At 45.0% G+C, this 13,302-nt stretch overlaps 1 protein-coding gene across 13 annotated transcripts in view; it reads right to left on the reverse strand.

Moving 5' to 3' along the window:
• The window catches only part of LOC137344605 (suppressor of tumorigenicity 7 protein homolog), a 140,183-nt gene that overhangs the window by 89,612 nt on the left and 37,269 nt on the right, over positions 1 to 13,302 (reverse strand). For 9 of the 13 annotated variants that reach the window (XM_068007698.1, XM_068007696.1, XM_068007690.1 and 6 more), the window contains 2 exons: positions 6,555 to 6,637; positions 100 to 262 (listed from right to left, as the gene is read on the reverse strand). In XM_068007698.1, the coding sequence (XP_067863799.1) occupies positions 100 to 262; positions 6,555 to 6,637 (246 nt within the window). Of the gene's footprint in view, positions 1 to 99; positions 263 to 6,554; positions 6,638 to 7,508; positions 7,553 to 13,302 lie in introns of those variants that run through there. The other 4 variants (XM_068007701.1, XM_068007699.1, XM_068007704.1 and 1 more) reach the window with 4 other exon arrangements.

Consider the following 13,302-nt stretch of genomic DNA (forward strand, 5'->3'; position numbering starts at 1 on the left):
AATCAGATAACATTTAAATTAAACAGTACTGTGCAGAACATGCTCCATGAAACTGTAAGTGGTTTTCATTGAACAATAATAATCAATAGAGATGATTACCCGACACATTTTGCCTGTTCGATTCAGCCTCTCCGTTGCTGGCGGTAAAATGAACCGAAGGCGAGTTATTATCCACCGCGCCAAGCAGTGGCCGCAAGTGGCTCACAGAGACCTGCTCAATGAAGGACGTGCCGTACTTCCGAAAATACCACCACTCAAATATCTGAAACGGGAAAGCAGACGTACAGGGACTGAACCATTACCAGACACTGCCGACCCCTCCCTCCCTCCCTCCTCAGCCAAGTCGCAAAGCGAACTTACTCCGTTTAATAAATGTTGAGGTACCAGCCGCGGCTCAGTGGGTAACACTCTCACCTCAGCGTCAGGAAGTTATGGGTTCGAGACCCAATCCAGAGATTTCAGCATATAATCTAGGCTGACACTCCAAGTGCAGTACCGAAGGACTGCAGCACTGTCGGAGGTGCTGTCTTTCGGATGGGACGTTAAACAGAGCCCCTGCCTGCCCTCTCAGGTGAACTTAAAAAAAAATCGAATGGCACTAATTTGAAAAAGAGTAGGGGAGTTCCCGGGTGTCCTGGCCAATATTTATCCCTAAACCAACATCACTAAAACAGATTATCTGGTCATTATCACATTGCTGCGAGTGGGATTTCCTACATTACAATAGTGACTACACGTCACAAGTACTTCATTGGCTGTAAAGCACTTTGGGGCATCCTGAGGTCGTGAAAGGCGCTATATAAATGCAAGTTTTTTTTTTAAACTGAGTAATTTCAGTTTGTGTCAATCTCTTTTAGTGACACAAATAAGCATTACATTTCCATTAGTTTTCTTTTCAATACCAGGAAAAAGTATAGTAATGGCTTGTATTTAAACTCTACTCAGCAATTCAGCGGACCTAACAAAACTCGTCTCCCCTGCTCTCCAACCCCACCACATCCCCCCACAGAAATGCTGAACTTTGAGCTCCCCAGCCTCCAAATACCCTCCTGTACCTCATCCGAACGGCTTTCTAAATATGTGCGCCTGGACACATTCAGAAAGCCTTTTGGATTGGAGGAGGGGGAGCACCACAGCCGAGACCAACCCTGTCCTCACCCCATATTCGTTCTCTCATACTTTCGAGCAGGAGTCGCTGGTTAGCGACCAGGACCCTGGCCTGATTCTGTCCCTTCCGTAGCAAAGGTCAGTTGTAGCGCCCTCTGGTGCCACCCAGGCCGAGGATCAGCTCACTCAGCGCCGACTGGGAATGCAGCCTTGAGTTCATCCACTCAACTATCAAAGTAGCTAGAAAAGGACCTCTTTAAGCCACAGAGAATTTTGTCGGTCAAGTAGGAAGAGGAACAGGAGCAAGCACAATTTTGGGACTAAATGTTTTCATAAATAGATATAAATGTAGATATAAAGGAGGAAAATCCGTCTGCAGTGCAAGCTGATTGTAAGTTGAGGATGTGTCTTAGTCTTTGCAGTGAAATAGTATCATGATTAACCTGAATCATATGATAGAGAGATGATTCAATCTCCACATTGCAGCATAGCTGAGCTTCACTGGAAACCAATGACCCAGGGGCTGGGGGCCAGGCCTCATTTAGCACATAAACTGAGCTATTTTCTCTTCTGAAACAGATTTTACATTTTCTCCGCTCTTAGGTCCTCTTGTGCCTTGCACTCTGGTCAAGGTAGGCAGGAAGCTAAGCTGAGCTGCTCCAAAGGCCAGTTCTTAAACCATTCTTGAGCTGGTCACTGGGAAGCACCCTAAAACAAAAGACTGGGAACTTGCTGTACAGAGAAGTAGAGACATGAAACCGTGTCCCAGCACTTTGTGGAGTGGCGTGTTAACACACAGTGTTCAACAAACGGGGCAGCATGTTATATGTCCTATATGTTGTACCTCAACATGTGGGAGGGCTGTTATCACCTGAAGGGGAGTCACCACCGGGGGTCACTCTAGTGCACATAAAAAGGATCTGGTTACAAAGCAGGGTTGGCAAAGGCTTAAAGACAAGATGGTCGGCGATGGGACACAGCCCTGGGAGACAGGAGAGAGACTATAAAAACATTACACTTCTAGAAAAAAACATTAGAAACAAAATCAAGAGCTTATCGCAAACAAACTTTCAGATTGGTAGTGTCCACTATCCTACAACCTGGGCTACCAGTAGCCCCCACTGGAGAGTCTAGAACTTGGAGTCATAGTCTCGGGATAAGGGGTCGGACATTTAGGACTGAGATGAGAAGGAATTTCTTCACTCAGAGGGTTGCGAATCTTTGCAATTCTCTACCCCAGAAGGCTGTAGATGCTCAGTCGTTGGGTATATTCAAGCCCGAGATCGATAGATTTTTGGACTCTAGGGGAAATCAAGGGATATGGGGATCGGGCGGGAAAGTGGAGTTGAGGTCGAAGATCAGCCATGATCTGACTGAATGGCGGAGCAGGCTCGAGGGGCCGTATGGCCGACTCCTGCTCCTATTTCTTATGTTGTTATGCCCCAAGGTCTGGGCCACCAGCACCTCCCAATGGCCCAGATAGGACGACGCCGTCTCTGCTCGTGAATGGACCTTGTTTTGTGCAGTTAGGGAGAGCTACGTCTAATTTAGTGCAAATGTCACGTTACGCTTTGTAACGCAATTTCCTCACTGCACCACCGAGGAACCCACAAGAGAGCAACCTTCGGCAAATGCAAAAAAAAAATCTATTTGTTTGTTCATGTCAAACGTTCATGCAGAACATCCCAGCGCTAGCTTCAGTGTGTGTCCTGAAGTGCCCGTCGTAAAGCACTTCACATTCTTCAGCCTCGCTTCCCACTGCACAGGCTTAAACCTTTAACTTTTTGTGACCTTTCCAGTGAATCTGTACATCGTCACAGGTTAAATAAAATGCGCCTGGCATAGATTAAAAATAAAACTACGTTTTTAAAAAAAAAATGTTGTGAAAAGTGGACATTAGTTATGAGGTAACATTTTTGAGCAGGGAGTGACTAACCAGTGCGTGAGTTCAGAAGGTTTTATGCACGATTTGAAAATGTGGCTATAATGAATTTGTTACGAGCTGTCAGCAGGCTGCTTGCTTGGTGGGGAAGCATACACAGCGTGACTGAAGGGCTGGTTTCTGTGTTCACAACCCACAGACAACAGGCGCCTCTTGCTGGCTGGCTTGAAGTTTGCATGGATGGGTCACTCTGAGGAGCAGAAGAAGGATCATATTTAAACACTTCTGACAACAGCTTCCCCGAACATCCAACACCGGCAATCAGGGCAGTCCCTACACCTGCCCGAATCTAACCTGCAGGAAACTGATTAGCTGCAAATCAGTCCCAGCACAAATGGAACCAAACTCTTGGGATGAGCTTCACGTCATGAACTCAGACAGGACAATCTAATGGTTCAGCAGACTTGTCACCTCCCCGGCCCCCTGTCACTGTCTTTGGAGAATCATTAGAAACTAGACTAGTGATCAAGGACTGGAAGGAAGTTAACAAAGCATTTTAAAGGGGCATACAAAACCTCTAGGGAAATACAAGCTAGGGAGCGTAACAAGAACAACAACTTGTATTTATATAGCGCCTTTAACGTAGTAAAACGTCTTTTGGTGTTTCACAGGAGTGATATTTGACAACAAGCCACGTAAAGAGAAATTAGGACAGGTGACCAAAAGCTTGGTCAAAGAGGTAGGTTTTAAGGAGCATCTTAAAAGGAAGAGAGGTGGAGACTGCTTCATTATCTGAGGAACTGCGCATTGGAACTGAACATTGTGCAAACACAGACTATATATCCAGCAAGTCGGCCACACCTTTAGGAGAGGAGGAAAGAAAACGAGAGGAAAGAAATTAATAGTGCAGCCAATAAACTGCTTTATGGAAGTTTTGGGAGAGCTGTCACGCTTCAGACTTCAAAATGTAAAAAGCATATTGAAAAAAAAGCTTTTTTTTTAAGTCAGCTATATGGGGCTGGAGCTGGAAATTTACAAGCACCTCCAACCTGCTATCTTCCCTCACCAATCACCAGTTAAACTTTGACTGACCTCATGCTGTGTTTACTTACAATAATTAAGACTTTATGACTTCAAGCAGACAAGGCAGCTTAAACACGGTAATATATTTTGTGTTACATGGTATAATATTCATGTTGTTATAAATTAACATATCATCCAACCTACTGTAAACATCGTGGGGGATCCACACTATCTATCTATATATCACACTATACATATATATATAAAAAATAATATCTATATTGCCTCCAGAGTCCGCCATGGTTGCATCCACGGCCTCCTCGTCTTCATCATCATCATCTACACCCAGCCCCACAATCACAACATCTGCACGCACCGAGTCAGCCTCTACATAGATGCTGGTGACACCCAGCTCTAACTCCCAACCTCACCATCAATCCCCATGCTGTCGGACGGCTCTGTCTGACATCAAGTCATTGGATCACCCACAGCTTCCTCCAACTTAACATCAAAAAGACCACGGCCATCATTTTTGGCCCCCGCCATAAACTCTGCTCTCTTGCCATTCCATTCCATTCCCCACCCCCCCCACCTTCCCTGACGACATATTTGTGCAGAAACCTTGGCGTCCTGTTCAACCCTGAACTGACGTTCAAACTCTGCATCCTAAATCCTCTGCATACTAGGTTAATTCCTGGGATGAGAGGGTTGTCTGTCCTATGAGGAGAGATTGAGTAGAATGGGCCTATACTCTCTGAAGTTTAGAAGAATGAGAGGTGATCTCATTGAAACATATAAGATTCTGAGGGGGCTTGACAGGATAGTTGCTGAGCGGATGTTTCCCCCGGCTGGAGAGTCCAGAATGAGGGGGCGTAGATATATATATATATTCAGTCACCTCAACATTGCAACTCCTGGCTGCGTGTGGGAGGAATTTCATCTCAGGCTTCAGCTGACACATTACAAGAGCGGTTTGTGACATCAGCTGTGCGCCCTCAATAAGATTACACGTTCGCTGCAATTACTCTCACCCACACATCATTCTCTGCCTAACTCATCCCCCGTACCCCTTTTCCAGCTGTACATAACTTGCTGTACTTCAATCCACATCTTGCAGGGGGCCTGTTATATTACTGACCCAGACTAGAATATCACTCTGAGTAAACAGGTACAGTCCCCACCGTTTACAGCGAGCACATTTGGTGTTAACCCGATTTGCCCGCTATACATGATGGACGGTAAAACCAAAAAGCAACGTAACCAACATATTTTTAAAAAGCACATTTTTAAATCTCATTTAGTGACGGCCTCTCCTAATTGCTAGCATTTGCATCTAGAATCTCATCACTAAGGCAATTGCACTTTACCGAGATGTGAACAGCTGATTGAAACTGCTCGAAGACCCGACTGGCTGAAATCAGCAGAGCCTTTTAAATCGCTAAATATGGGGTAGGAACTTGTTGAACAGCCCGAAATATTCGGTATTTAAAATAGGTTTTAAACGGCACCTTTGTGATTGATGCCGATGGTGATGACAAATGGTTAGCGCCATTTGCCCGATATAGGCGGCTGCCCATGATAAGTGGGGAATGTGCTACATTTTAATTATTTCCCCGCGCAACAGCAAGAGAATGGGGGAAGGGGGAGAATTCGAGAAAAAGTCATTCGAGGGCAAATCTCATTCAACTCCCACAAACATGGCACTGGTCACAGTGGGAGCAGGGCACTGCCCGGATGGGTTTATAAAAATAGAGGAACGAAAGGGCAGCAAGATCAAAGAACAAAACCAGGGTAACCCATTACTAAACTTCAGGAGAGTCCATTACTTACTCTTGGTTCTCATGCATGTACAGTTCACCTGTAGAACCTGCAAACATTGTCACTACGGTACTTTACGTGGATTAAACACGAACGTGGAAGCTCCCACAGCTAAGGCTCAACCCTGAGGCAAGCATCATTCCAATTCCTCGACTAATTCCCACGCAAATCGGTTACCGATTAACACTGAACCTTTCTCAATGCTATGAAAGGATGGGACAGGGTAGATAGAAGGAGACTGTTTCCAGTAGTTGAGGGGTCAAGAACGAGGGGCCAGAGATACAAGATTAAATGTAAGAGATTTAGAACTGAGGGTAGGAGAAACTTCTTCACACAGAGGTTGTGGAATTCACTTCCAGGGTTATAGAATCATACACCACAGAAGGAGGCCATTCGGCCCATCATGCCTGTGCCAGCCCTCTGAAAGAGCTACCAATAGTCCAACGATTTTTATTTGAAATCTACAAGCTTTCGGAGGTAAATTTACCTGAGGAAGGAGGAAACCTCCGAAAGTTTGTAGATTTCAAATAAAAATCGTTGGACTATAACCCCAGTCCATCACCGGCATCTCCACATCACGATTTTATTAGAAATTGCCATCAGAGGAAGCTTTCCTCCCTGGAGACCAGCCCCATTAGGGGCCAGTGGAGACCGATCAGTTCAGAATCCCTGGTCAATGGGAGAAAATTGATTTTTTTTAAAAAATAATGGATATAATACTTACTAATATGAGTCCTGATATGAGAGAGGACGTCCCTGTTAATGCCACATAGAACTTCGGAGTCAATGTGTTCAGAAACGCAGTTACTGAAAGGAAGAGAAATTATTCACAGGTAAACAAGGAAAATAGTCTCCGAGAGCAACACAAGCACGCAGGAAAATAAAAGAAAACAGAATTGACGTTTGGTGAAACAACACTGACCAAACGGGATGAGGTGCAAATCCAGTCCAAGCAAATAGGACGCATATCACTTTCTCATCCATCCCATCTAGTACTTATTAGGTCTTTCTCCAATACTCTGGATGGTCATGCGTTGCTCAGTGGGTTGCACTCACAAGCCTCTGTGTAAGGAGGTCGTGGGTTCAGGTCCCACTCCAGAGACTTGAGCACATAATCCAGGCTGACACTTCCAGTGCAGTACCGAGGGAGTGCTGCACTGTCGGAGGTGTCGTCTTTCCTATGAAATATTTAACTACGGGTTTAAACCAAGTCCGCTTCTTCAGGTGGATGCTAAAAAGATCCCACAGCACTATTCGAAAATCAGCAGAGGAGTTATCTCAGTGTCCTGGCCAACAATTGTCCTTCAAACATCACAAAAACAGATTAACTGGTGTGTAATACATTGGTTGTGAAGTCCTATGGGATGTCCTGAGGATGTGAAAGGCGCTATATAAATGCAAGTTGTTTCTTCTTACTTATCGTTCATCACCTAAAATTTGCAACTGTGAGCCTCAAAAAGACTCAATAACAGTGCAGCGCCAGAAGGTGGCAGCAGAGGGCCTTCAACAAGGCTCAAATAAAACGCACTGCTCAAAAACTTCAATAATCCAGGATTTTTTGTGAACATCTGAGATCACTGAAGTGAGGGACATCAGTGTATGAAATAAGGATTAAGTGGTTAATTGATGATACTGTTCTGTAAACACTTAAAACAAGAAATTCAATTCAAAACCTCACCCCAGGCAGGCTCCAATTCCGGCAACCTCTGGATCTCATACTTGCTGGACAGGATATGGAAAGAAAGAAAAGACTTGCATTTATATAGCACCTTTCACAACCCTAGGATGTCCAAAAGCACTTTATAGCCAACTAAGTACTTTTCTGAAGTGCAGTCACTGTTGGAATGTAGGGAATGCGGCAGCCAATTTGCACACAGCAAGATCCCACAAACAAGCAACAAGATACTGACCAGATAATGTTTTTTTAGTGATGTTGGTTGAGGGATAAATGTTGGCTAGAACACCGGGGAGATCTCCCCTGCTCTTCTTCGAATAATGCCATGGGACGTTCTACATCCACCTGAGGGGGCAGACAGGGGCCTTGGTTTAACGTGTCATCTGAAAGACGGCGCCTCTGACAGTGCAGCACTCCCTTGGTATGGTGTCAGCCGAGATTTTGTGCCCAAGTCTCTGGAGTGGGGACTTGAACCCACAACCTTCTGACTCAGAAGTGAGAGTGCGACCCACTGAGCCACGGCTGAAAGGTTGGCACTCTGCATAGTGGTTGCAATTGCCTTATTTTCCTTTTATTAATTCTGATGAGAAACCTGCCAATGGTTCTAATGGACCCGAGGGGTCAGGCTGCGGCACTGCACGGGGCAGAATGTCCTGAGGAGGGTGCTGGGCCAGAGAGAGCCAGGGTCTTTCATAATCTGAGGCCCGAGAATGTTTTTGTTTTCCTGCGATGTGTTTACAATGAGATGTGTGTTTTAATGTTTTGCAATTTTGTTTTTCCACTTTTAAGTAACACATTTTATTTTTAAATTAACACAATGCCCGATCTATCACACTCGTGGTCTTCAGTTTACATCTTCCATCATGGTTTTAGCACAGGGTTTAGAGCATACAGAGAGTCACACTTTTAAACTAATGCACTTTAATGTTGTGCCGGTCAAAGTTTGTCCTCTCAAACTGTTCACACCACTTCCAGCACCAGACACAGACCCGTCCCCACCAGTACTGTACCCCGGTATTATAGAGTGACAGACCTGTACCCACCAGTACTGTACCCTGGTATTATAGAGTGACAGGCCTGTCCCCACTAGTACTGTACCCCAGTATTATACAGTGACAGACCTGTACCCACCAGTACTGTACCCCAGTATTATACAGTGACAGACCTGTACCCACCAGTACTGTACCCAGTTATACAGTGACAGACCTGTACCCACCAGTACTGTACCCCAGTATTATACAGTGACAGACCTGTACCCACCAGTACTGTACCCCAGTATTATACAGTGACAGACCTGTACCCACCAGTACTGTACCCCAGTGTTATACAGTGACAGACCTGTTCCGGATAGATTCTTGGTAATGGTGTGGGGCAGGTAGAGATGCCATTGCTGGAGGTGTACTAGCTATATCAGGTGGGTAAGAGTGGAACCCTGAGCAAGGGCAGTCCCACTGAGCTGAACAACTGAGGAGTCTTTAGAGGAGGATGGTGTGGTGAACTACATCAAAGGTTACAGAGAGGTCGAAGAGGACGTGGAGGGATAATGCAACATGGTCACAGTCACAACGGATGTCATTTCTGCCTTTGTCATTGTATAACGCTGGGGTGAAGTACATCCCATTGTATAACATTGGGGTAGACTACTGCCACAGCACTGAAACGACCCTAACCAAAGGCAGAAATGACATCCGTTGTGACTGTCACCAGCACTTCATCCCAAGACGTCCCAAAGCGCTTCACAGGCAAATTAAGTACTTTTGAAGTGTAGTTATGGTAATAATGCAGGGAAATGTTGCAGACAATTTGTGCACAGCAAGTTCCCAAACACCAATCAGATAAGTGACCAAATGATGTCTTTTTTTTAAAAAGTTGGTTGAGGGATAAATATTGGCCAAGACACCAGGAAAATTCCCCTCTTCTTCCAATAGTGCCTGTGGGATCTTTTATGTTGAAATGAGAGAGCAGAGAGGGCCTGGGCTTAACCACTCATCCAAAAGACGGCACCTCCAACAGTGCAGCACTCCACCCCAGATCAGGCGCTCAAGTCTCTGGAGTGGAACTTGAACCTACAACCATCTGACTTAGAGGCGAGAGTGCCACTACCGACCCATGGCACTGGCGGGGAGGGGGAGGTAAACAAGTCTGTCGCTGCTGCTGGGAGTGATGGGATTAACTTGTAGGTGATGAATTAAGAGTATCAGAATAGAAGTGGTTAATAGAATATTAAAGCATATTGACATTTAATTTTTTTTCCTTACACAGTTTTGATACCAAAAGACACAAAAAACCTACTGACAACACCATACGGTAATAGTCTAATGTAGACTCAATAAAATGACACCTCTGTATGGATTGAAAATATAATATATTACTAACCTTTCATCTTAATGCACTTCCTGTCAACTTGTTCCATTGAAAATTCCTACCTCCACATTTATAAACGGAAATTGCCTATGTAAACTTGTCACACTGTAATTACACCCTCCTGCCAGTAATGGCTCTGTAATACCCATTTTGTATCTCCCAGCTCCTCAGCCTATATTGCAGAGAAACCCCCATGCTCCAACCAAATCTACGTCGCTGCTTCCCGATTACTGTAAGTTTTGCTACTTAACTACAAACAATATAAAATTAATTATAGAAAGATAAGGACAGATTGTATGATTTTAAAAACAGCCACTGCACCCTGGACCAACAGTCCCCACCCTCTAACACAGTCTCACTTGAAGACCACACTTGGTCTCAACTCTGCGAGCACAGCATCAGGTCATTACATAGAAGGAAGTTTTAAGCATGTGAGGGGAGATCAAAATACTGAATTCACAGTGGAGCCATGAACAAGAAATGCAGATCAAGAGCTGCTAATAACAAGGTCGTGTAACGTCTCACTGTTCCTGTCTCCAAACTCGTAACAACATTCCTCGATCAATGCGCCAATCGTTCCCTTCGGGGTATTGGCTGCTTGTCAAATAGTCTGGAATATGTCAAGAATGTTAACACCCCACTGACACAAATGAGTCTATTCCCTTCAGATTGTGTATTGTGGAAATGTTGATGAAAACCAGGAGAGAAAACATGTTCGGAAAGTGGCTACTTATTTATGTCATGATCGTAAAGTTTTATTTTGTGCCATAAGAGGAAACTGGTGGAAGCGGAAAATGTGGAGAAAAGGCTGTTGTTTCTCTATTACTATCCGGGAAGGGGTAACCTTGATCTCACAGTGGAGTAGCGCACTGGACAACCAATTGTTTTATGGTCTTGAATAGGTTTTACACTAGCTGGACGCCCACCCTTTGACCCCGCACCTAGAGAACAATCCACCCACACCTCAAAACATTCCTCCCTCAGTTCAAATGGAAAGCTCTGCTACTGTTTCAACCCAGGCCGCTGGCATGAAGCTCAAACAAAGTACTTCCCACTATGGAATGAGGAAGGAACTGAAAGCATTGACAGGTTGCCCAATGTCAACAGCTTGGGCGGTCAGAGCTCTGCAGGTTCCTTTTGCTGCCAGACCGCAGTACAATAAATATGTTCCCCATACTCGCACCACTGGAAAATGGATTCTGAACAAACGTCTCAATAATAATTTCTGAAATTTAAACTGTTTATAAAAAAAAAGAGCGTGAAAGGGCTCCGGTTTAGGAATGGAGCATGACAATCAACAACAATTTGCACTTATATAGCGCCTTTAACGTCGTAAAACATCCCAAGGCATTTCACAGGAGCGTTATCAAACAAAATTTGATACCGAGCCACATAAGGAGATATTAGGACAGCTGGCCATAAGCTTGGTCAAAGAGGTAGGTTTCAAGGAGTGCCTTAAAAGGAGGAGAGAGAAGCAGAGAGGTTTAGGGAGGGAATTCCAGAGTTTAGGGCCCAGAGACACGGCCGCCAATGGTGAGGTGAAGGAAATCAGAGATGCGGAAGTGGCCAGAGTTGGAGGAACGCAGAGTTCTCGGAGGTTACAGAGATAGGGAGGGACGAGGCCATGGAGGGATTTGAACACAAGGATGAGGAGTATAGTCAGCAAAGAACAGTAACAAGGAAATGTCACCACAGCCCCCACCGTCACTAAACCACTTCACACTACATTAATCTTGGAACACATTGCAATAGCATCACAATAACGCCAGGTTTTTTTTTTGAGAGTGCTGGGGAAATGGGAATCTTCAATTTCCATATCTGCCATCCTGTGCCTTCGTGCACGAGATTACTAATCAGTGCCAAATTAGAGAGACTTTTGTGCACTGAGACAGCCAAACTCATTTCACATAGAAGCTTTACAGGCAGCAGACAGAAGAGACTTCATCGAATCAGTCTGGGCTGGATGTGAACTCAGGTTCCAGAGGGTGAAAGGCCAGTCTCTAGCCCACTGCGCCACCTGGTTAATGCTCAGTCTTAATTTATCAGCTAGCGTGATAGTATCACGCAGGTCTCTTTGCATTTGGATTGCTCTCCCAATGGTTCACAGATAAACGGACCGCCCACTGCAGAACTGAGCCATACCAACCAAGAAGGCCCTGGATTCCATCTACTGCTTGTGCTATTTTAGCTGATCTCAGGTGTGAAGGCAGTAAATAGTAGGGAGACAACTAGTGCCAGCATCGTTGCATTAGTAAGGGGGGGAAAAAAAAAATCAGGTAGGGTTGCTGGTCTTAATGAACATCTAGGTGTCAGCTGTGGCTCAATAAGTTGCACTCTCGCCTCTGAGTCAGAAGGTTGTGGGTTCAAGCCCCATTCTAGGAACTTTAGCACAAAATCTAGGCTGACACTCCAGTGCAGTACTGAGGGGGTGCTGCACTGTTGGAGGTGCCGTCTTTCGGATGAGACGTTAAACCGAGGCCCCATCTGCCTTCTCAGGTGGGCGAAAAAGATCCTATGGTTTTATTTCGAACAAGAGCAGAGGAGTTCTCCCCGTGTCCTGGCCAATATTTATGCCTCAACCAACATCACTAGAAAAGAGTTTATCTGGTCATTATCACATTGCTGTTTGTGGGGTCTTGCTGTGCACAAATTGTCTGCTGTATTTCCTACTTCAAAAGTACTTCATTGGCTGTAAAGTGGTTTGGAACACCCCGAGGTCGTGAAGACGCTATATAAATGCAAGTCTTTCTTTCTAGTAACCCATGATGGAGTGTGAGCATGTGTAGGCATCGGGTAAGTGAAGGATTAAGCATCAGCGTTGATGCCTTCAACAATCAAAGAACCTGCAGCTCTGATAAAGAGTATACACTCGAAACTTCATCAACCTGTCTTTTCTCTTTACAGATGCTGACTGACCTGCTGTGTATTTCCAGCATTTTGTCTTTACTGCTGATACTCACTGTCCAAGTTCACACATGGGGAATGGTCATTGGACTGAGGTACCGGGGGGGGCGGGGGGGGGGGGGGGGCTGGTATCTGTGGAACTACAGTCCCATCAAGAGTTAGCACCTTCGAGTGAGACAGGGAGAAAATATATCATAGAATTATGGAATGTTACAGCACAGAAAGAGGCCGATCGACCCATTGTACCGGGTCTCCGCTCTCTGGAGGGATTACCCAGTTATTCCCATTCCCTGGCTCTTTCCCCATACCATTTTAACTTTTTCTTTTTTCAAATATTTATCAATTTCCCTTTTAAAAGTCTTCTGTTTCCACCACTATTTCTGGCGCTGTGTTCAAATCCCAACAACCCTCCGTGTAAAGAAATTTTGCTAACTATTCGACCGAGAGGAGCTTCCGACCACATATAACCTCCATCACCAAGATCGCCTACTTCCACTACCGTAATATCAACCGTCTCTGCCCTGCCTCA

Source organism: Heptranchias perlo, chromosome 27, assembly GCF_035084215.1.
Source record: "Heptranchias perlo isolate sHepPer1 chromosome 27, sHepPer1.hap1, whole genome shotgun sequence".
Classification (NCBI taxonomy): Eukaryota; Metazoa; Chordata; class Chondrichthyes; order Hexanchiformes; family Hexanchidae; genus Heptranchias; species Heptranchias perlo.